Source organism: Neopsephotus bourkii, unplaced genomic scaffold (assembly GCF_033783945.1).
Source record: "Neopsephotus bourkii isolate Nb327-2 ecotype Australia unplaced genomic scaffold, CSIRO-AGI_Nbou_v1 NB_533, whole genome shotgun sequence".
Taxonomy (NCBI): Eukaryota; Metazoa; Chordata; class Aves; order Psittaciformes; family Psittacidae; genus Neopsephotus; species Neopsephotus bourkii.
The window spans coordinates 1,246,423-1,270,221 of NW_026901034.1; the positions used below are offsets into that span (position 1 = coordinate 1,246,423).

General features: G+C 61.8%; 2 protein-coding genes across 3 annotated transcripts; one reads left to right on the top strand and one right to left on the bottom strand.

Moving 5' to 3' along the window:
• Positions 1-668: 668 nt before the first annotated feature.
• Positions 669-13,515, bottom strand: FBXL16 (F-box and leucine rich repeat protein 16). The gene is made up of 6 exons (XM_061350692.1): positions 13,214-13,515; positions 4,399-5,109; positions 3,006-3,514; positions 2,631-2,715; positions 2,235-2,298; positions 669-2,015 (listed from the first exon to the last, which is right to left on the bottom strand). Exons 2-6 carry the CDS (start codon positions 5,092-5,094, stop codon positions 1,867-1,869), a joined length of 1,503 nt encoding a protein of 500 aa, XP_061206676.1. The 5' UTR covers positions 5,095-5,109; positions 13,214-13,515; the 3' UTR covers positions 669-1,866.
• Positions 13,516-19,600: 6,085 nt separating this feature from the next.
• METRN (meteorin, glial cell differentiation regulator) lies at positions 19,601-23,553 on the top strand. Of its 2 annotated transcripts, XM_061350697.1 has the most exons (4): positions 19,601-19,724; positions 20,661-21,082; positions 21,203-21,262; positions 21,779-23,553. In XM_061350697.1, exons 1-4 carry the CDS (start codon positions 19,639-19,641, stop codon positions 22,084-22,086), a joined length of 876 nt encoding a protein of 291 aa, XP_061206681.1. In that variant the 5' UTR covers positions 19,601-19,638; the 3' UTR covers positions 22,087-23,553. The 2 variants fall into 2 exon arrangements, with proteins under 2 accessions (XP_061206681.1, XP_061206680.1); XM_061350696.1 differs by lacking the exon at positions 19,601-19,724 and having other exon boundaries at positions 20,427-21,082.
• Positions 23,554-23,799: the final 246 nt, after the last annotated feature.

The following is a 23,799-nucleotide window of genomic DNA, read 5'->3' on the forward strand; positions in this document are numbered from 1 at the left end:
TGGGTGTGCAGAGGGACAATGGGGGTGTCGGGGGAATACGGAGTGCATTGGGGTGGGGGTACACGGAGGGGAATGAGGGTGTCAAAGGGATATGGGGTACATTGGGGATGCAGAGATACACTGGGGGGATATGGACTTGCACTGAGGTGTGGGGCTGCTTAGGGGTTGGAGGAGCTTTGGGGTATGGAGGTACACGAAGGTTTAGGGGTACATGGGAGGCTGATATGCAGGCAGTTCCAGGGCTACACTGACGTGTGGGTGTGCAGGGGTTGAGGGTGCAAGGGGGGTGAGGGGGCGTATGTGGGTCCATTGCCATGGGGGGCTGCAGAGGGGGGTATGGGGACACCAGAGCCCCAGCACTGTGCCTGTTCTGGGGGTGTGGGACCGTGGGGGTGAGCAAGGCTGACAACACCCCCCAACTGCAGCTGTCCCCTGCTGCTCTTTCCCCCTCCGTAGGGGGACCCTCCGTGTGCCACAGCCCCGTCCCCAGCCCCTCACACCCATGTCCTACGGGCACCGGTGGGTTTTGGGGTTGCAGGCTGCTCCCTGCCCCACAGCCTCGGTTGCTCCAGATGCACCCCAAACCCTATTCCAAGGCCAAGAGGATCCTTGCACCATTTTGGGGCCAGAAAAGGGCATTTTGGACAAAGGAGGCAGCGGAGGCGGTGGTTGGTGCAGCAGTTCCTTCCCGGCCGGTACAAAGGCAAAACAAACCGAAAGCGTGTCCGTGCCCGTGCCCGTGCCCGTGTCCATGTCCGTGCAGGCAGCCGGTGTGGCAGCAGGGACGGCCACCGAGCCCCGTCCCGCGCCAGGTCCCCGTGGTCACCCCAGCCCCGTGCCCGTGCTCTGCTCATCCTCTGTTCCCCGCTTGCTGCCGGCGTCGGGTGATGGCTTTCCAGCTGGAAGCGTGCTGGTGGTGGCAGCGTGTCCCAAATACCGCCTTCCACCTCTGCTCCGCGCTGCCAGTGTCTCCGCGGTGGCTCAGAGCTGGCCCCGGTCCCCTGGATGCGCCATGCCAGCCGGATGGGTCACTCGTCGGCGTCGATGTAACCCCACCAACCCCACATAAACCAGGGTGCAGCGGCATCCCAAAGGCGAGGGGGGAACCAGGGGAACCCAGAAGCAGGATCTGGCCGCGTTGAAGCCATATGAAAGAGCCAAGTGGAGGCTGCCACTTGTAACCATCCCCCCGGGTACCCCAGAGCCTGCTGTAGCACAAGAATGAAGCAAGCGAGCATGCGAGGGCAGCGGGCGGGCGCAGAGAAACATCCTATTCACCAGGAGAAAGCGCCGGGCATCCCAGGTGCAGGACTGGGGGCTCGGGGGGGGGACACGCAGCACAAGGGGGGGTGGCTCAGTGACCCACTCCGGGAATGCAAGGGGACCTATCCAGCCTCCACCGCTACCCATGGGTGCCAAAAATAAGCGTCCTCCTCTCGCCCATCCCTGGGAGCATTCTTTGGTCCCCAAGAGCATCCTTGGTGGCAGGGCCATGCACCCATATGGCCCTGGGGCAGAGGGGGAGCAGGATGCGGCCAGAGGGGGTAACACCACTGTTGCCTTCCCACTTTGGGTTTCCATGATGTCCATTTGTCTGTCCAGAAGGGATTGGCAGGACACTGGGTGAAGGACGGGCGATGTTGGCAGTGTGGGAGAATTTACAGGGTGACCGGGGGGGCTCTGGCAAGGGGTGACACTGTCCTCATGTCCCTGCGGAGCCGCACGTCCCTCGGGGTGTCAATGCAGGGGATGTCCGGGGTTGGTTGTATTCAACAGTGTCTTTTGCATCCCCAAACAGACGGAAAGAAAAGGGGATGGGTGATGTCAGATGGGGCGGCAGCGGGAGCGGGGCAGCAGGGGCCAGCACTACTCGATCACCATGCAGCACGGGAGGTGCTGGGAGAAGTACTTGAAGAGCTCCGGGGTGGCGCCGGGGCAGTTGGTCAGCTCCAGCTCCTCCAGCTCCTGCAGCTGCACCAGCCCTGACAGCCCTGTGGTGGTCAGCAAGGGGCAGCCTGCAAGGGGACAATGTGCACTGTCACCCCCAAAACACCAGCACCCAAATAAACCAGCACCCCAAGAGCCCTGTTGTGGACCCATCCACAGGGAGGATGCCTGGGAGGAAGCTGGCTGTCCCGCAAGGTATCCCAAGGCTGTCCCCACATCCAGTGTCTCCCCAGCCCCACGGGGTCCTGGCCACCCCATTCCCAGGGAAGCAAGGGAAAGGATCTCACCAGCCAGAGAGAGGAGGCGCAGGCTGCCCATGCTCAGAAGATGCTTCAGGCCGAAATCCTGCACCTGGAAAAGAAAACAGAGTGGGAATGGGGGGGGGGGACAAATGGGGGGCAGCCACCATGGGGGCTCAGCAGTGCTAAGGCAGGATGCTGGGTGCTGGGGCAGGGAGCCTGAGCAGGGTGCGGGATGCTGGGGCAGGGGGTAAGGAGCTGGGTGCTGGGGCTGATTGCTGCTGAGCTCACAGGAGAACCCCACTTCCCAACACCAAGTCATGAGGGCCCCAGCTGGTGCAGGGCACCCATCCTGAACTCGTGGTCTGTCCCCAGGCCAGTGCCAGCCACTCTGACCTCCCCGCCATGCCAACCAGGACAGGCGCAGCTGTGTCCCCCACCTACCTGGCAGCACCAGCGCAGGTAGAGGCTCCGTAGGGACGACATGGTGGACAGGTAGCTGAGGCCGGTGTCGGTGATCCGCACGCACCTGATGGGACACAGGGTGACAGGGCTGGTCGGGAGCAGGGCACCCATGGGTGTCCCCTGACCATAGCCCCACGTTGCACCCATTGCATCCAGCATGGCACGGCATGGCTTGTCATGGCTCAACATGATGCAGCATGGCATGGCATGGCATGGCTTGACATGGTACAGCATGGCTTGGCGTGGCATGGCATGGCTCAGCATGATGCAGCATGGCATGGCATGGCATGGCTTGATGGGGCACAGCATGGCAAAGGTTGGCATGGCACAGCACAGGCCAGCACAGCACCATACCTGTCGAGCACCAGCTCCTCCAGCTTGTGCAGGTCGCAGGCGATGTACTCCAGGGCCATGTCAGTGATCCGAGGGCACCAAGAGAGGTCAAGGCTGCGCAGCTTCCGCAGGTTCTCGGCCACCAGTTCCACGCCGTCATCAGTCACCTTGGAGCAGCCTGAGAGGCTGAGGACGCTCAGGTTGGGCAGGCTGTGGACCATGTTGACCACGCCGTGGTTGGTGATCTCCCAGCAGGAGTTGAGGCGCAGGGTGTGGGTGGTGTAGCCTTGCTTGGCGGTGAAGTAGGCGAGCGCCGTGTCCGTGACGTGGTAGGCTTGCAGGTTGAGCTCGGTGAGGTTGGGCAGGAGCTGCGAGATGGCGGCGATGGCGTCGTCGGCCACGTTGATGCAGTCGCTGACGCTCAGCGCTGTGATGCGGGCATTGAGGCTGGACCACAGCCCGGCCTCCGTGAAGTCGTTGCAGCCCGACAGCTCCAGCCGCACCACACCTTGCATCTGCTCCAGCATCACCTGCAAGGGGCAGAGAGTCAGTGCATGCTGGGCACTGCTGTCACCCTGTGCAACACTGGCTCCCTTTGAGCCTTTCCACTGTCACCAGCCTTGACTGGGTCCAGCCTTTGCAGTGGGACTGCCCTGGTGCGGGAGCAGTGTCCTGCTCTAGGACATGGGGGGCTGGACTAAATGACCTTTGAAGGTCCCTTCCAACCCAAACTATTCTGATTCGATACCCGCATTGGTGGGGAATGGGAGGGGACAGGCAGGAATCCCTGGCCGCGGCCCCTGCTCTGTACATGGTGTAGACAGGGGAAGGATTAACCACACTCCCAGCATGGGCAACGCTTGGGTAGGATGTAGCCACGGAGCAGCTGATGCTGTGTGAGGCCATGTTGCAGGGCAGGGGACCTCTGTGGAGATGTTGCTTGGCTCTGTGCAGGACCACGAGTTGCCCCATCTCCACCTGAACCACAGCCCCCTGCCTGCATGTCCTCCCCACAGCCAGCCAGGAGGGATGTCCCTGTCCCCAGCATCCAGCTCATTGCCCACTGCCACATCCGTCGCCCAGTGTCATGGCCACCTCATCTGGCTTTGCTTTCCCAGCAGCATGTGCAGGAAGAATCAGTGGGCAGCAGGGATGAACCCTCCCTGAATGCATCCTCACCCCATGCCCGCGACCACAGCACAGGCTGCAGCCCACCCCACTGCCCTGACCACATTCAGGGACTCCCAGTGTTGCCTGCCTGCAATGCTGCTGTGGATGGGATGGCCATGACACCTTCCTGCTCCATGCCTGTGGCTGGTGAAAGCTCTGCCCATGCATGTGTCCCCAGGGCCACTAGAAGTACCCACCATTGCCACATCTCAGCCACCCTGGTCACCACAGTGGGGTCACCTACCTCCAGCCCCGCATCCGTGATGGTCGACCTCTTAAGGCTCATGGACTTGACCCCCTTCTTGGAGAGGGGGTAGTTGTCAATGAACTCACAAATGTCCAGGTCAGAGACACCCACGAGGCAGAAGCCTTCGAAGCCACGGACGGCGAAGCCCTGCAGGCTGACAAACTCCTTCTCCCCACCAGGCAGGACATTGTAGAGCTCTTTGGTGTGCAGGACAGGCGTCAAGCCCACCCAGAACTTGGGCTGGTAGAGCACGCGCCGCCATGCCTTGCACACCTGAGCCAGCACACACTTCTCGCACGCCGAAAAGTACCAGAACAAGCGGTTGAGGATCTTCTCGTCCACCGCCAGCTGCCTCTCCGAGGGCGAGCCGGGCAGCCGCTCCGGAGAGGGCTGCTCCGAGCCTTCGCTCGTGTTCAGTCCCACCAAGGAAGCGCCGGGAGGGGAGGAGACGCCGGCCAGAGTGGCCAAGGAGAGCGGGGAGGCCAGGCTGGGGATGGGCAGGTCGCTGCGGTGCGCTAAGGCCGGGCTGAGGATGGCAGGCACGGAGGAAGGCTGGCACAGGCGGTTTTTGACAGCGGGGGTGCCTTTGGTGATGCTGGCGGAGCCGAGGCCGTTGGGTTGCGTGGGGATCTTCACCAGTCCATTGCGGGGCAAACATGGGGGCTTGGTGTCGCCGTTTCTCGGGTTCGACATCTTCCACAGGTCTCTCTGCAACACAGGGATGAGGGCTGAGAGGCTGCTGGTCTGGCAGGGAGAGCAAGCAGGAGGAGTGGGCAGAGCTGGGGGACGCCATGGCACCAGCAGGGAGGGACACCCTGGAGGTCCCTGTGCAGAGTGCACAGGGGAGCAGACAGTGCAGGGCTGCTGGGCCCTGAGTGGGATCCTCCAGGAAGCTGCATGGCCCTGGTGTCCCCCATAATGGGGGTGGATGGGTATTTATCCCCAGAAATTCCCATCCATCTCAGAGCCTGGGCTCCAGCAACCAGTGGCAGATGGCACAGGATCATAGAATCACGGAATAGTTTGGATTGGAAGGGACCTTAAAGCACATCCAGTTCCAATCCCTTGCCAAAGGCAGGGACACCTTCTACCAGACCAGGTTGCTCCAAGCCCCATCCAACCCGGCCTTGAACACTGCCAGGGATGGGGCAGCCACAGCTTCTCTGGGCACCCTGTGCCAGCGCCTCAGCACCCTCACAGGGAAGAGCTTCTGCCTAAGAGCTCATCTCAGTCTCCCCTCTGTCAGGTTAAAGCCATTCCCCCTTGTCCTGTCCCTACAGGCCCTTGTCCAAAGCCCTTCTCCAGGTTTCTTGTAGCCCCTTTAGGCACTGGGAGCAGCTTTAAGATCTCCCCTTAAGGATCCTTCTTTTCTCCAGGCTGACCCAGCCCAGCTCTCTCAGCCTGGCTCCAGAGCAGAGCTGCTCCAGCCCTTGCAGCATCTCTGTGGAGGGCAGAGAAGGCAATGGTGGTGGCAGAGCTGCCCATGCTCACTGTGCCAGCCAGGCACTGGGCAGTGGGGCCATGCCTGCCATAGCCCTGTTGAGCCCCGTGGCAGTCAGGCGGCTCCAGCAAACCAGGCCAATAAATATTGCAGTGGCAGTGCCCGGCTTTCAGCGCCCTCCACACCCACCATACATTATTCAACACATTGCCCTCTATAAATACAGAGGTGAATAATTGATGGGGGCTTGCCCCCCCCTCCTGCCCCATCTGGTGCCTGGGGAAGAGCTGGAGCCCAGCAAAAGCGGCTTCCAGCCCAGAGACCAGGAGACAGGAACATGGTTCCCAAGTCCCAAGGGATGGCTGGCATATCATCCGGACGTGTCTAATGTGACCTGAGGACTCCTTCCATTGCCAGCTTACCCCAGAGCAAGCCAAAAGTGAGAGAATAACTTTTAACCACTTGATTTGGGATGGAGATGGCCAGGCCCTGATGGAGGGGCACTGAGGGCGGAGTGTCCCAGCTGGTGATGCTCATAGCCCAGGTCCATGGGCTCTCTGGATGCTCCATTCAGCCTGGGGAGGGTGGGGGGTGGCTCCTAATTGGGGTGCAGCCTAGATCCTTGCTGCCCCCAGCCCATCACTTTCACCCTCACAGCCCCCTCACAGCCCTCCTGGGTCAGCCAGGGCAGGGTGTGTGTGTGGTGTGGAATCAGGCACCCAAAAGGCACTACGAAATTCTTGGCTCAGCCAGAAAACCCCATGGGATGTGTGGAACATGGCATCTCTTGGGGATATCAGGACAGGGCTGTGGGAGAGGGCTGGTGGGAGCTGCCGAAGCCTCTCCGTTAGTGTGAGTGGCAGACAGCCCGGCCTGGTGGCCTCTGGGGATGATCCCGGCCCTGTGCAGACAGTCTGGCGCCGCTCCCCACTCGGATGCAGCCTCTGCTGCCTCTGCTCACTCTGCCCAACAGAAGAGCTGGGCCTCTGACGCTTGGACATGTGTTAAATTCTCTTGAAAGCAGGAGAAGAGGAGGGGAAAGAAGGAAGAAACTTAAAACCAGCAGCTCGGTGCTTGGCAGCAATTACAGAAGCAAACAGAACATGCACCAGGGTGTCTAACACCGCCACACAGCACAAATCCAAACAGATAATTACCAGGCGGCACGGGAAGGCTGTCGCTCCAGCATGGAGCCCACAGCCAGACCCGTTCAGCACACTGGTTGTCCCCAGGGGAGAGGGCAGGTGGTGGCACAAGGGCAGCCCGGGGCCTCGGGAGCCCCGGAGGACACTCATGGGAGGAGACAGATGCTGACAAGTCGCCGGTCTGAAATGCAGCCAGCGGGAGGTGTTGGCAATGGTTCCAACCAGCTCAGAGCTCGGCTGGTCCCTGAGGCCGCGTTCAGGGGGGATTCAGCAGCTTTCCTGTCCTGCCTTGGAAAGCTGAGCCAGGTCCCCCTGCCCCAGGCACTGGGGCCGCCTGTCTGGCTCACAGAAACCCTCAACTGTGAGTGAGCTGGGAAGTCACTTCAAATAGACAGACAGGGATTCAGGGCTTCTGAGCACAGGAAGGCTCTACATGGCATGGGAAATGGGCAGGCAAGGTTCTGGGGATTCCTACTACCCCAAAAGGAGCAGGACTGTGCTGGGGGCGGGGTGGGGGGGGAAGACCTCAGCTTGGAGAAGGTGGTCTGAGAGAAGGTGGGGAGTGGTTCTCCACTGTCTCCTCTGTCTCTGGCACCATGGAGCAGCGCTGGGATCTGCCTGCTACTGCTGCAGGAAAGCCCTTGCCTGCAGCCCCAGGTTCCTGCAGGCCACATCACTCCAATGTACAAACCGCAAGTACCACATCCCATGGAGACCAGAGCTGCTCTATGCTGGGATACCCAGCACACGTTCTGCCCTGCCCCAAGACCTCACTCCAAACCACTGAAACAGCAGAGGGGGAGGGAAATACAAAACTGTATGCCTTGGAGATCTCACTACTGAGCCCACCTGATGTTCAGGCATTTCCATGAGCTCCCCCATATGCTTTTTGGTCACCCCAAAAGTGCAGGAGAGCAGAAATTTGGCCTTTCTTCCTCACACCATAACTCACTGTTTGCAGGTTGCATGACTGGGCCAACCACAACATCATCAGGATAGGTCAGCACTTGGTACAACCATCTTTACTCTGGGATTCCACAGGAAGGGCCCAGCTTTGCATGCTCTCCCCAGATGCTCCCTGCAGCTCTCACAGGCCACAGCTCACGGGGGAAGCACCTGCCAGCAGTGGAGTGCTAGCTCCCAATCCACGGTGGGAGGAACCCTGACAAAAGCAAAGGGCAAAGTCTTTCAGTCTTCCAAATTCACTCCAGGGAGCACATTTCACAGAAAACGTCATTGCCACAGAAGTCAGTCCATTCATACAGGTTTTGTCATCCACAATGAGCAATGGTGCAGTGGTGGGGGGCGGATTTGACGCAGGAAGAGAGAAGAAAGAAGAGGGTCGAAGAGCCTGTCACTACAAACATTGCACAGACAATGAAGATGCTGGGAAGAATAGGATGAAAGCTGCTGGGAAGACAGTGCTTGCCCAAGCTGTTGGTGAGTTTACCATCCCCGTGTAGCGTTGAAGAGGAATGAGGGCCTCAAGAAAGAGGCAGGATAACCAGTCACACTGTTCGTGCCACCCCTGTGAGGGTGTTCGCTGGGAGACCCTGGGCTGTGGCAGATGAAACCGACTGGCCAGAGAATGCGAACCGGTCTGCCCTGCTGGCCGGACTGAAAGGTTCAGCACCACAGACAGCGGCCGGGCCGAGTTAAGCACCGCGGACAGCGACCGCTTTCAGCGCCGTGAACAGCTGTACTGTGCCTCGGGGCCGCGGCACCCCAGCAGGGCACCCCGCAAACGTGTCCGTGCGGGACCCCTCCGCCCCAGCGGCCCCCTGCGAGGGTCCGCCATTCCCCACCAGGTCCCTGTGCGGACCCACCATTGCCCTTCAGGTCCCGGTGAGATCCTTGATGTGGCCCCACAGTCCTCTCTCTTGCTGCAAAGCCTTGTTATGGCCCTGCCACAATCCAAACCTGATACAAGATTCTTTCTGTAGAGCCACTGCTTCCGTGACAGAGCTGCTCGGCAGCAAGCAGCCATCACTCATGGCTTCCTGCACACACACACACACACACACACACACAGAGTCACCTCGTCAGAGCCCCAGGAGCTGGCGGATGCACCTGATGTGAGCCTTGGCATTCAGCTGCACACATACACGCACACATCCACACACAAACAGAGAGGAGCGCATGCACGCACACACACACAGAGGGTTGCATCAGCTGAATTCATTAGCCCATCTATTTTTACTAATGCAGCAAATCAAGTTGATCTACAGGCAGAGAAAACACACCCGAGATGTGGTGCTGTGGCAAGGCTTTTGTCCAGCACTCTTGTGGGGAACAGCTTTCCAGGACTCCCTCAGCTCTACGCAATATCCCAACCAGCAGCCGTGCAAGGCAGGGTCTTGCTTTGGAGGGCTGAACCTACAGGTCAGAGTGCATGGTAGTAATAAAGACACCTCACTAAAAAGATTGCCTTCCCCAGCAGTTCTTAGTGGGGTAGGAGCTGCCTCCTGCTTTTATCCACCAAGTCAGACCACTGCCATGCTGTGAGTAGTGCGTGTATGACCACTGGCCTCCAAGGCCAGGTCGCCTCAGAGGGCTTGGATCATTCCAGGAATGGGAAGGAACTACAGAAGGCCCTGAGGAGCCACTGGCTCCCCTGGAGTTGGAGGGGCAGTGGCTGTGCTTGGGGAGAGAGAAGCTGTACTTGTGTGTGCAGAGGTGGATCTGCAATCCAGGGCTCAGCACTCACACAAGTCAGCTGGGAGAGAGGCTCAGAGCACAGCTTCAAGCTCAGTGCCGCCTATTCCCCACCACACAAGCCAGGAATTCATGGTGGGGAAAGACCTTGCTGCTCTGTGTGGCCCTGGAGACTTGCCATTTGTGTGATGGGAGCCAGGAAACTCCTTCCCAAGATTACCCTGAGAACTCTTTGGGAGTCTGGAGGGCTAAGAGCAGCTTTCCTGCTCCCTTGTTGGCTCCCAATAACACCAAAGAGGGTATCCCACCTTGCAGTGGACAAAGAGGCTGGGAAAACAACTGGTTTGAGTCCCATTCCTGTTGGATGCTGCTGTCAGTGGTGGGCTGGCTGGTGAATCCATTGCGAAGTCTCAGGCAGCTCATGGCCAGGCAGTGGAGCTGTCACGACCAGGCGTCCCCAGCACTGCTCTGCCCCAGGTCCCACAGCTTTAACAGCAAGACCTGGAGCCAGGTTCTGTGGGGCCAGCCCTGTGCCCAGGGAGCTGGGGAAATGCTGGCTGAGGGGCCCAAGCCAAGCTCTGCTGCAGACCTACCACGTTCTGCTTGTCTGAGAGAACAGCTCATGTCCAGGAGCATCAGGAGATGCAGCTCCTGTACCCAAGCCCTCAGCATGGGAAGCTGTAGGGAGGAAGCAGAGCACCAGCCCTCCCAGCCTGGCCAGGCAAAACTTCCTTGCTCTGGCTGCCACAAGCCCTTCCTGCAGCAGCATTTATCTTCTCTGCTAAGACCCAAATCTCCCAAGACATCAAGCCCTGACCTCCATCCCTATCCCAGGCAGCCCCACATCCCCTCAGGAGGAACCCCTTGCCCAAGAGAAGCACAGGATGTCCAGATCAGGGCAGAGCTGGATCTCAGCCTCTTCTGAAGGTCCTGGCTCTCAGCGCCATGGGAGGATGCTTGTGCTTCAGCCTATTTCCCCACCAGCTGAGGGCAGGGGAAGAGGGAACGGCTCCTCTTGTGACAGCTCCTGCCCAGCCTGGCTTCCCCTCACTACAAAGCCAGCCAGAGCTCAACCAACAGCACCGACTGTGTTACAGCCCTTCTCATTGTCCCTCTTGGGCCCAGAAAGGGGTGAACAAACATGCAAGATCCCACAAGGAGAATGGAGACCGTGGCCCATGGCTGCCGCTGAGCCCCCTCTCCCCAGGACACAGATGTTCCCTTAGGAACTGCTGGGAATTGAGTTTCTTCTTCAGCCCCCTTTATCCCTCCAGAGAAGGCAACAGCCATGCAAGCAGCAATGCCCTCTGCCCTGGGGCTCAGGAGTCTGGCCAGGAGACGGGGTTGAGGCAAGGTGGGCAAACACTTCCAGCATGGAGCTAACAGCACCAGGGTCGTGGGACACTGGGGCATCCAGAGCTCCTTGCTGCACGCAGCTGTGAGTGCTAAATGCCAACACAGGCTCTGAAAAGCTGCACTCTGGAAGCAAAAGCAAGAGCCTGATCCTGCTCCCCCAACCAGGAGATGGGCACAGGTCACACTTCCAACAGGGAAAAAGCCTGGAGAAAGGGCTTCTGATGTCCTGAGCCCTCAGCACTGCTGGCTGTGGAGCACCCCGAACAAGTGTGGATGGTCCCCGTGGTGGGTGGGCAGAGGTTGGCTGCGGGTGGGATGCTGCTGAGAGAGCCCTGCACACCCACGCACTCTATCCTTCTCCCTCCCACACCATCGACACCCACTCGCATCCAGAATCCCCTTTTGCCTCCTCTGGGTGCTGCTCCATCTGCACAGGCAGCGGTGGGGAGCAACAGACCATGGCTTGGAGATGGCTTGGGAAACAGAGGTATGGGAATGGTGCCGTGGATTTGCCATGGAGTTGCCAGTCTGAGCCAGGCACAGCTCAGATCTGCAAAGCATGAAGGCAGGATCCAGCCCCCCAACTCAAAGTGATCCTACTCCAGCCCTTATCCTGGCTGGAGCATGGCCACATCTCCATGGGATGGTCAACATGGAGGTGACCCCACCAGAGTGGACAAGGGGATCTTTTCCCTCCATCTGCCATCCCATATGTGCCACATGGCCCAAGAGAGGGTCCCTCCACCCCCAGGAGCAGGATCTGGGGAGGCAGGAGGTTCCCAGCGCTGGGGATGCTCATCCTGCTGCTCCCCACTGCATGGGGAGCTGCTGGCACAGGGAGGGGAGCAGGCCCGGTGGATGGCGAAGGATCGATGTGGGGGAAGCCAGCTCGGGGAAAAATAGATATCTAGCTCATTAAAAATGGATGCTCAAACGAATCCTCCCCACTCCAAAGCCACCTCCCTCCCTCTTCCTGGTAGCCGGAGTGAAATCAGCAACCAGCTTTCAGAGGAGGGGAGATGCCAGCACGGCACAGCACTTGCTCTGCGCCTGCTGCTCCCATCCTGCTGTGTGCCAAGACCCTCTGGGTACTGGGGAGGGGACCCAATAGCCCCTGCACCCCCAGCAGAGTGTGGTTATGGAGCAGGACCTCTTCCAGAGCATTACTGCTGCAGGGACTACTACATTCGAGTCTTTACTGCCTGGGCACTGCCACGTCCCACCAGCACTGGTGGATGTCCAAGAGCCAGAGGTGCCCCGGCCCAGTTCTCCATGGCACCCATGGAGACCATGGGAGTCTCTCCCTGGTTGCTGCCACAACCCCTTGCCTCAGTTTCCCCCACCTATGCCTGGCCCAGCTCTTCCATGGGGCTCAGCCTGCCTGGCCCCCAGACCCACCTGACTTCAATCACAGACCACTCTATTTGTCCCCATCCCCTCCCCTGCCCAAACAACCTGCCCTGATCCTTTGCCCCCATCCTTGCTGCTGAGGTGTCCCTGGCCTCACACTGGGCTCTGTGGGACCCTGCTGTGGGGCTCAGCCTCCTTGGCCCTATCCCAGCCAGGACCTTTCCTTCCTCTGTCTCATGGGCCTGGGGATGAGCGTGGCCGCCCCTGTTCCCCCCCCCCGCCTGTGTCACCCTGCACCCAATAAAAGCCCCACCAAGGTGTTGGGGGGCAGCTCTGGGGGTGCCAGTGGTCCCATGGTGCCACCAAGGAAGACAAGGGTCAGTTTGGGGGGGGGGGGGCAGCAGCAACCCCACACCCGGGTGACACTGTCCCCACAGCGATGTCCCCCCAACCCCAAAACATCCCGCGGTACCTACCCTGCCCCCACCCCCCCCTCGCAGCTGCCCACTCGGTGATGCTCGGCCATACGGGGAGGGGGGGGGGGAAATCACATTAACCCCCCACCCCCTAGCATTCCCCCGGTCCCCAAACCAGGGCGCTGGGGGCGTGATGCAGCATCACTGAGGGGGGTCACACCGAACACCATCCTCGGTTGAGCTACTGTTAGCCGGCGGGAGATGGGGGGGGGGGGGCGCTACGGGACCGGGAGCCCCGGGGCCGGGCCGGCTCCGCCGCCGTTATATAACGAAGCTCCATGTTGCGGGATGCGGCGGCGGGGGGTGGATGCAGTGTCGGTGCCGGTGCCGGTTTCAGGAGCACCGGCACCGGCTTTGTGTTGTGAAGGGCTTTCCCGGGCGGCTCTTACCTCCAGCGCCGTCTCCCGCAGCTCATGCCATGCCTTCTGCCCGTCCTCTCTCGGTAGCAGGAAAAAAAAACACCGGGAAGAAAACCGGGAAAAATTCTCCCCCTCCAAATCCCCGCTGGAAAAGGGGCCGGATCCTGCCCGGCCCCCGCCCCAGCCCCGCTGAACAACAGGAAAAATAAGCGGGGAGGGGGGTGGGAGTGGGATGGGGCCGGATCCGGGGAGGATGGAGAAGGGGGGTCCCTCCTGCCCGCCAGCCCGGGGAGCCGGAGCTGCACACGCACACGCGCGGTTCACACACGCACACGAGTGTCAGCAGCTGAGGCTGTTAAAGAGACACGGTCGTCGGAAGCGGTAATGGATCGAGGTGGGATGGCACCGGCACCAGGAGCGGTGAGGTGAGCGGCGAGGCCACCGGTAAGAGATGCGGGGGGGAGCGGGCAGGGCTGGGCTGGCAGCGGGGTGTGCAGGCAGGGGGAGAGGGTGGGGGGGAATGCAGGGGTGGGATGATGGGGGGGATGGAGGGAGGGATGGGAGATGGAAGGATGGGAGGATGGGGAGAAGAATGGCTAGATGGGAGAGGGATAAGGGATGAAGGAGCAATGGAGGGATAAAAGGATGGAGGAGATGAAGGGATGAAGGGAAGCAGGTATGCTGGAAGGGTGGATGGAGCAATGGAGGGATGGAGGGATGGAAGGATGGAGGAGCGATGGAGGGATGAATGGAGGGATGAGGGGTGGAAGGAGGGATGGAGGTCCGGGTGAAGTGGTGGCTGGAGGGCTGGAGGGGTGGCTGGCAGGCTGGATGGACAGAAGGATGCTTGCTCTGGCTCTCTCCCCAGCAGGGCGCTGGCAGCCGGAGATCCTGGTGCAGACCCCTCGCCTCAGCAGCCAGCTCTGGCTCTGCTTGACAGCGCCTAGAGCACAACGGGAATGGTCGCTGCAGCTCCAGCAAGCCGGGGTGCTGCGGACACCCGGGGAACGGGGGTGCTTCAGCTGACCAGGCCATAGCTGGCAGCAGGACCTGCAGCTGGGGGATGCCCCATTTCCCACCCCCCTAGCTCAGCACCCACCCAGCAGGCCAGGGCCCAGCTTCACCACTGCTCCCCAGACTGCAGGGGACCGGTTAGCTGCCACATTTAGCCCCTTCCCCTGTCCCTGGGGAGGCTGATGGAGCTGCCTGGATCCGGCGCCTGGCTCCTTCCTCCATTATTTATGAAGCAGGTCGGATTTCGCACTGGCAGCCGGGAGGGAGCCTGTGGGAGGAGACTGGGCATATACACACACACTCACACTCACACTCACTCACACCCTGCCCAATGGGTGACCAATGCAGATAAAGGTGCCCTCCAGTGACTGTGGGGATGTGCAGGTCAGCATCCTCATCATGGTGATGCATCTTCTCCCCATCGCATAAGGAACTGGAGGTCCTTCACCTTGTGAGCCCTTGTCCTCACCAAATGGGGTGTCCCAGGGCAATTGCCAGTCCAAGAGCAGCAGGTGGTGGTCCAACTCCCCGAGTGATTGCAGTGATTCCAGGCACAGGGAGACAGCCGGGTCCCAGAGGGTCCTTGCTGTCCTCTTGGGCCTGGCACAGCTCTGTTGTCACTAATTCCTGCCAGCTCCAGGCACAAGGCAGAACATGTCTGGGTGGCCCCATGTCCTGGGCACATTCTCATACCAAGAAGGTTCACAGCTGCTGGTGAAACCCCTGGGCAGGGAGATTCTTCATGCACATGTTCCAAGTGGGGGAGCACAGCTCGGTGGGGGTATCCACATCATGGGGTGCCTAGTGGGGTGTCCCAGCTCACCCTGCAGCCACTGGCAACTCTGTGCTGTTGGCAGACCTGGACCCTCGAGCCTCCCTGGTCCATGGGGTTTGTCCCCCATGGGTACCAGCAGGGTGGTGGCCAATAACCCCACACTCAGGCTGGGTCAGCAGCCAAGAGCCAAGCGACACCACTGCTCCCCAACTCATCTTTACGCAGACTGCCAGCACCCCATTGGCCCTCCAGCAGCCCCACCGCCCTGGGGGTGCTGACGGGTCACACCCCACACTCCCATCAGAGCCCCATAACGACACGACCCTGGGCCGAGCATCACTGGTCGGTCAGCCGGCCCAGGGGTGCGGAAGCTGGACCGCAGTGCGCCGGGGAGGGGGCTGTCGCCGCGGCAACCGCCGTCGCCTAGCGCCGGCTGTCTCCCGGTAACCCGTCGCCTAGCAATGGGGGATTTCACAGCTCGGGATGAAGAGTTGAAAGTTATTTTTAGCCCGGGCTGTGAATCAATAGGCAGCTCCATTCGCCGCCCCGCAGGATGCTCCCGCGGGGCCTTGCTGTGGTGGTGGCAGGGGGGCTGCCATGGGGACCGCATGGCCTGGCCGGCCTGGGGTCACCATCCTGGCACAGCCCATCGAGGGACACACAGGGCTCAGCCTCTCTCGGCTCCCCCCAGTGCCCTCCATAGGGTTCAGTGCCCCTGGACCTCCCCTGCCAAGGATCTGACACCCCCCAGGGTGACAGCCCTAAGCAGGGGAGGGCTGGTGAGGGCAGGATACCAACTGGACCATTGCTTTGCTATTAGGACCCTCACCTCACTGTGGGGGTCCTCTTTCAGTTGTGAGCACCCTCATTGCAGCTGCTGGGAGCCTCACTGTGCCACGGGGACCTGCTCCCACTACCGTGGTCCCCCACTAGTCCACAAGGGATGTAGACATCCCTTGCCATGGGATGCTCTCCTTGCCATGGGAATAATCTTTATGCTGTGGGGACCCTTGCCTTGACATGTGGACTCCTCTTGCCCACTGCACCCTTGCCCTGCCACAGGGACTCCCATCTTGCCATGGAACTCCCACCTTGCCATGGGCACTCCTTCCTTGCCATGGATATCACCTTTTTCCTGTGGGGATGCTTGCCCTGGCATATGGTCCCCCTCTTTGCCTTGGGGACTACTGCCTTGCCATGGGGGACCCCATCTTTGCCATTTCACGGGGACCCTAATCCAGTGTTTCCCCTCCTGACAGCCTCCCTGAGCTTCTCCAGGGTTCATGCCTGCCCTCAGGGACACCAGCCTGGGGGTGTGGGACACCAGCCTGGGGGTGTGGATACTCAGAGTCAGTGGGGGGGATGGAGCTTGCTCAGCACACAGGTTCCATGGGGAAGGGCTGGGGGTATCCCTAATTGCCCCCTTGCTAGGCTGGGCGTTGAGGTGAGGCTCCTCAACTATTTTTGAACGATGAGGTGGGTGCCTGGCACAGCTGCTTCTCCTTTGGGTGCTCAGCTGAGCTCCCACGCAGCCGTGGGAGGCCAGGCAGCGGGATGCAGAGGATGGGGAACCCCAAAAAGGGGGCTCTGAGCAGCTCCTCCCGAGTCCCCTTTTTGCCTTTGCAGGAGGGTTTTTGCTTCTGGGCCCTGCCCTTGCTGTCACCCACCCACAACACAGGAGCACCCACGGCCCCCTTTGTCCCCACTGGTGAGAGACACTCCATCCTGGAGCGCATGTTTAACGCTGGGGTCCCAGCACAGGGCAGAGCTGGAGCTGTCAGAGAGGGTCCAGTGGAGACCATAGGAATGGCTGGGGCTGGAAGGTGCCTCCTTCAGATGAAGGCTGGGAGAGGTAGGGTGGGTGAGCCTGGAGAAGACATTCTGGAGCCTGTCAGTGTATGAGGTGCTAATAGGGATGATGGAGATGGGAGAAGGGTGACAGCTTTAGGCTGGAAGAGGATGGATTTAGGTTGGATATAAGGCAAGGAACACGGGGTAGGAGGGAGCTGCCTCCTTGACTGAGGGGAGATGTCCGTGCCCAGGGCAGGGCTTGGACCAGGGGATCCGTGAAAGTCCTATTGGATGAGCCCATCCCCTGCCCCGCGGCGGGACATGGGTCCTGCCACAGACACCCCATCACCCTGAGAGCCCGGCGTGTCCAGCCCGAAGGGGTCTCCGCCGGGGGCGGCGGGAGGAGCAGCCGCAATGGCCGTGGTCACAAGAGGGCACTGCGAGATCGAGCGTCCCGGGCACCGGACAGGGGAGGGACCGGTGACCAGAGCTGCCAGGACCCGCTGCCGGGTCCCCTACACCCTGCTCGGGCAGGTCCCGGGGGGCAGCCGGTCCCCGGCCCCGCAGCCCTCCCTCCGGCAGCGGGGACACGGGGTGACAGCTCCTGTGAAGCCCGGGGATGCTCTGCCCCACGGGGGTGGGGCTTTGCCCTGTCCCAGCTCAGCCCCAGCTCCAGTGGCTGCTCACTGAGTGCTCCGGGCCCCCCCGGCCAGTGCCCGAGGCCAGGAGCGGCCCGGGGTGGACACGCCAGGGGTGTCCACGGTGGCTTTGTCCAGCTGTGGCCGAGGTTCCTCCCAAAACACCACGTTAAGGTGGATCGGGGATTTCCTCCCCCTCCCGAGCTGGGGGAGGGGGTTCAGGGTGCAAACCCCCCGCGGGGTGCTGCAGTGGGGCTGGGTCACACTCACCGCCGTGTGCCCATGCGGACACCGGGATCCAGCCTGCGAATGGCAGCGTCCCATCTCCCTGCACGCTCGGATGTCCCAAGGGAACCCCTCCCGAGGGACCCCACGGGACAGTGGGAGTCAGTCTGAGAGAGGTCCCTGCCTGGGGACACCAGAGCCTGGTGCCAACTCACTGCCGTGCCACCTCGGCCTCGGGCACCCGGCGGGGTCTGTCTGTGGGGTCCCTGTACCCCATGCCGGGCAGGGAGCACACCCGGCCCTGCTTCCCCAGGAACCAGTCCCGGGACACATCCCCCCGTGCCGGGGTCACTGTGACCCGCAGTCGGGCCCTCTCTCCCCGACACCCACGGCAGACCCCAGCATAAGGCTCAGTGGGTACAGAGCCCCCCTCGCAGACCTCTCAGCACCCGACCCGCCCGCCCGACCCGCTCCACCTTAACCCGCAGCCCCTCCGGCCCCTCATTTTCCACGGATTCCAGCAGCCTGACTTGTTTCAGCATCGCTCCATGGCGGGAGGGCCACGAATCCCCCTCTCCCGCCTGGCCCACTCCCCTTCCCCCCCTTCCCCTCATTCTTTTCACCCTCCAAATTTACAATCCCTCATTTCCATTCCGCTCCACCCTCTCACTAGGACTTTGTTCCCGGCCTGTATCATCCCATCCCAATTGTTCCCTGTTTATTTCAAACGTTTTGGCGGGCTGTCACTGGATGGACACTTAATTAATTGTGGGGCTGGCACAATAGCGGCTGGGGGGGGGGTGTAAAATCCCAAGGGGGGTTGGGGGGGATTGGAAGTGGGGGCTCGGGTGTGCAGAACCCGCCCATGACAGACCCACACCATGTGTCTCCATGGCCCCTGTTAAGGGTGTCCCCGTGGGGAGGGGTGTGCTGCTGCTGGGGGGTGTGCATGGAGATTGGGGTGTGTGTAAGTCTTGGGGTGCACAGTTCTAGTGGTGCACAAACCAAGGGCCTGGATTTTGGTGTGTGCAGCCTGTGATGTGCGTAAGTCAGGCTTTGTATAGGTTTGGGGTGTACACAGTGAAACTGATGTGGCCTATTGTGTACAGGGGGGTTGTACAAGGGGGTTAGACAAAATGTACAGGGGGGGTTGTACAAGGGGGTACTGCTTAAGTCATAGCTGGCTTGACAAGCTTAGCAGATGCCTTATCAGGCAGTACTAGGATAGAACCTCCTAAGGAGGAGAACAGAGGGGTTTGTACAAGGGGGTACTGCTTAAGTCATAGCTTGTTTGACAAGCTCATCCCCCGTGCGCCTTCAGCTGAATAAAGCATACCTACTTTACAACTTTAACGAAGTTGTGAAGTCTATTCCGCTATCAACAGCCTGAGGTGTGCACAACTGGGGTGTGTATAGTTTGGGTGTGCATAGTTGGGGTGTGTATAGCCTGCAGTTCCTGTTGCCTGGGTTGTGCATAACTTGAGGTGGGCATGGCCTGAGGTGTGCATGGCCTGGGGTATATATAGCCTGAGGTGTGTGTAGCCTGGCGTGCATAGGGCCTGGGCTGTACATATCTTGGGGTGCACATAACGGGTGTGCGCAGTTGGGGTGTCGATAGTTGGGCTGTACATAGCCTGAGGTGCCTGTACTCGGGGTCTGCATGACCTGGGGTGTGCACAGTTGGGCTGTACCACCCCGGGGAGCACCACGCAGCCCCAGCCCTGCCCCGAGGCTCAGCCCCTGCCCACCCCCCACCCCCCCCCCCGTGTGTCCTCCCCGGTGCCGCTGGGGGGTCCGGGGATGCCGGTGCCGGCGCTGCCGGTGCCCCAGGCAGCGGGTGCGGGGGGAGACGCGGGGGGGTGGGGGGTGTCCGGCCCCGCCCCACAGCCGCCATTGGCCGAAAGTTTGGGGCGCGGCGCGGGGTGTCGGCCCCGCTCCCCGCTCCCTGCCCGCGGCCGGTGCGGGCAGCGCGGGCAGGGCCGGGCCGCCCCGGGGCCGCCGCGGCCGCGGCCATGTGGGCGCTGCGAGCGCTGTGCCTGGCCGGGCTGGGCGCGGCGCTCGGCGGCGCCTCTGCGGATCCGTGCAGCTGGAGGGGCAGGTAGGGACCGGCACCGGCACCGGCGGCACACGCGGGTCCCCGGCTCAGCATCCCCCCTCCAAACCCCGCTGCCCGGCTAGCAGCCCGCCCCCCACCCGGGAGCATCCCCCTGTGCAGGGGCTGCCACCGCCTCCTGCGGGGCTGGGTCGCAGTGGGATGCTAGGACCTGCTCCTGCCTCAGTTTCCCCATCCCAGGGATGTGCGGGGTCCGGGCCCGCCTCACCGGGAACGCTTCCCGCAGCCCCTTCCCCCGTGAATTGCAGCCCCGCGGCCCCTGGGGCCCCTCGGCAGGGCTCGGAGCGCCGCTGGCCGTGGTGGGAAAGGCATCGAGCTCCGGAACAAAGGGCCTGGGCTGCCGCAAGCCCCACGCGAGGCCGTGGGGGGCACGGGCGGGACACAAGACCCGGCAGCAGCGTGGCCGGGACAAAGCAGCCCCACGGCTGTCTCCGCTCCCCCGGGCAGGGCTTTCCCGCTTGTCCCCTCCCCTAAATATTCAACAGGCAAGACGTGGCTTCGGGCAGCGGTTCCACGCGAGCCCGAATCCCACGGGGATGGTAACCCCCAGCCCCCACAGGGCATCCCCCAAAGTTGGGTTATGCAAGGAACAGGCGACCCCAAGGCTGTGCGTGCCGTGGCTTGGGAGGCTGGGGAGTCCATTCTGGGTGCAAGGGGGGGGTGTGTGCTGCTGCACACCCCCCACCCTCGCGGCACCTACCCAGGGGGTTGGTGGGGCCGAGAACCCCCAAATGATACACATGCAGCCTGTGGCATCGAGGGTTTGGTGCTATTCCTCCCTGTGTTCATCCTGCACAGCTCCATGGAGTGCTGGGAGAATAAGGGCTGGGGGGGGTCCCCATCACCTGGGGGGACACAGGCTGGGGCTGGGGGTCCCCATCACCCGGCATGTCCCGGTGACGGGAGTGCTGTGCCTCGCAGCGGGCTGTCGCAGGAGGCGGGCAGCGTGGAGCAGCTTTCCCTGCCCTGCGCCGAGGGCTCTCTGGAATGGCTGTACCCCACGGGGGCCCTTCGCCTGCGCCTGGCCCCCCGCCTGCCCCCCGCCACCGCCGCCGCCACGGGCGGGAGCCCCCAGCACGTCACCGCCTGCGTGAAACCCGCGGGCACGTTCCGTGGGGCTCAGCTGTACCTGGAGCGGGACGGGGCGCTGGAGCTGCTGCTGCCCGAGGCGCCGCGGCCCCGCGTGCGCTGCTTCAGCTGGGCGCCCCAGGAGAAGGTGGCCCTGTTCCTGCAGGCCACCCCGCACCGCGACATCAGCCGCCGCATCGCCGCCTTCCGCTACGAGCTGCGGGGGGACTGGCTGGCCCGCCCCGCGCTGCCCGCCGCCAGCCTCACCGGGGAGGGTGAGTGTCCCGCAGCCCGGCTCGGCCTGCCCCAGCTGCCATTGCCGGGTGTCCCCCGGTGTGCGCGGAGGGGCCGGTCACCGGTGGCGGGTGGTGACGGGCTGTGCTTGGCCATTGCAGGGGCTTGCCGGCCGTGCAACGACACCGAGATCCTCATGGCCATTTGCACTAGTGACTTTGGTGAGTGCAGCCCCTGCCCGGGTGCTGGGAGCCCAACAGGAGGGGAGGAAACTCAAACTGGGGGCCGAAGCCCCCCCAGGCTTGCCCTGCCTAGGCATCAGTACAGAGCCTGCTGCCACATGGGGATGGGAACAGGGATGGGGATGAGGACAGGGATGGGAGCAGGTATAGAGATGGGGATGGGAATGGGGACAGAGAAGTCTATGGGGACTGGGATGATAGTGAGAGAGATGAGAATAGATGGTGATGGGAATGGTGGGAATAAGGATGGGAATGGGGGGAATGAGGACAGGGATGGAAATGGGAATGGGGACAGGGAAGGCCATGTGGATTTGGACAAGGATGGGGGTGGGTGGCAATGGGAATGGTGGGAATGAGGGTGGGCACAGGTATGGAGATGGAGATGGGGACAGGAATAGGGATGGGAAAGGCTACAGGGATCATGACAAGGATGGGGACAGGGATGGGGATAAGGTCAGGGCCATGCTGACACCCATCCCTCTCTTCCCCTCGCAGTGATCCGTGGCAGCATTCGGAGCGTTTCCAACGATGTGGAGCTGCAGGAATCCATCATCGGGGTGAGCGCTGCCCGCATCCACCGCCAGAAGTTTCCCCTGTTCCAGGCAGGGGGGCGGCCAGTGGGCAGCATCCACACCCCGCTGCACTGCGGCGTCAGGCCAGGCCCCGGCACCTTCCTCTTCACGGGCTGGCTGCACTTTGGTGAGGCCTGGCTGAGTTGTGCACCGCGGTACCGGGACTTCCAGCGCATCTACCAGGGGGCACAGCGCGCACACCAGAACCCCTGCGAGTTCCCCATGGACTGAGTGGCTCAGGGGCGGGAAGGACAGCTCGGCCCCGCAGGTGCTGGGGGGTCCCACAGGCAGCAAGAGCATCCCTGGGGTTGAATGGCGCCTGAGAGCCTGAGAGGAGCAGTGATTTGGTCCTTGCTGTGCAGCCGGGCTCCAGCAGCATCCACTGATGGGCTGGGGGGGTCCCGAGAAAATCCTGCTGGAAGGGAAGGGGTTTTCCCAGGGAACTGCCCAGGTGAGGGGTGCTGTTGTGTGGGGCAGGGGGTTAGGGGCTCCCAGGGAACTGGGGTGCTGCAGGCTCAGGGGATGCTGTGGGTGCAGCACGATGGGGGTGGCTGTTGTTCCCCCCGGGAGGGCACGGTGATGGGTGGCCATGGCAGTGGGTGCCACAGTGGGGTGTGGAAGGGCCAGGAGGTGATTTGCAATGTCAGGGGTGGAAGTGGGAGCAGGATGGCAGTGAGCCTTGCCCTGACCCTGCCTGCAGTGGAGGGCTTGGGCAGGGGCCATGGGGTGGATAAGGAGGGAGTGAGGCTGAAGAAAGCAAGGGGATGGCAAGGGGGGAGGAAAGCTGGTGCAGGACCAAAGCACCGATGCAGGAAGGTGCCGTGAGAGTGGGTAGAGGTTGGGACAGGCCGGGACGTGCTGCCCATCCTGCCACCGTGGCTTCGTGGTGTCTGCCGGGTCATCCTGGTGGGTCACAGCCTGTCAGCCAGGGGGAGTGGTTTGACCGTGGGGGTGGGGGGCATTGTATGTGCACTACAGTGATAACGATACCAAATGTGTGACCTTTTTGATAAACTAAGCTGTCTTTGTAGAGCACGTGTGTGAGACTCCTTGGTTTGTAGGCAGCTGAGCGGGATGGCCTATGCCTCCCCATGTGTCAGCTCCAGCCACTGACCCTGCCCTGGAAACAGCCCTGCTCTCTCTTTATCTCCCTCCATAAAGTGATATATTGCTGTTTCTGAGTGCTGCATCCCTGGGATGGGTCATTTTGAGGTTCTTCTCCCTGGGTACTGGGGGTGGCCCCATGCCGGCGGGTGAGCAGCCACTGTCAGGGCTCATTCTCGTCAGAGTCACCAGCCACAAGGCTTCATTGTGCTGGGCTGCACCGTGCTGGGCCCCCAGCCCCACTGCTTCCCCCCTCCATGGGGTCCTGTGGGCTGTGTGTGGTGGTGGGGAGGGAGACAGGAGCCCAGCGGGGATGGGGCACAGGAACCCTGGCCAGGACCTTTCCTCCACATCAGTGATGCCCACAGGAACTCAGTGCTGGAAAAGCTCAGCCCCTGAGCACCCAGAGCAGAGCTGCTCCAGCCCTCGCAGCATCTCTGTGGCCTCCTCTGGACTCTCTCCAACAGCTCCACGTCCCTCTTGTGCTGTTGCCCCAGAGCTGGATCAGGACTGCAGGGGAGATCCTCCCCAGAGCACAGCAGAGGGGGACAATCCCCTCCCTCTTGTGCTGCTCACGCTCTGGGGGTGCAGCCCAGCACATGGGGGGGTTCTTGGGAGCTGCTCATTGACCAACACGCACAAGTCTCCTCAGGGCTGCTCCATCCAGTCTCCCCCAGCCTGCGCTTGTGCTGGGGATTGCCATGGCCCATGTGCAGGACCTTGCACTTGGCCTGGTTGGACTTCATTTGATGTCCTTGCTGTCTACAATGCACTTTTCCTTGCCAAGAAACCATTTCCAATGAGTGCCGTAGGCTTTGGAGTTCAAATATGTACATGTAA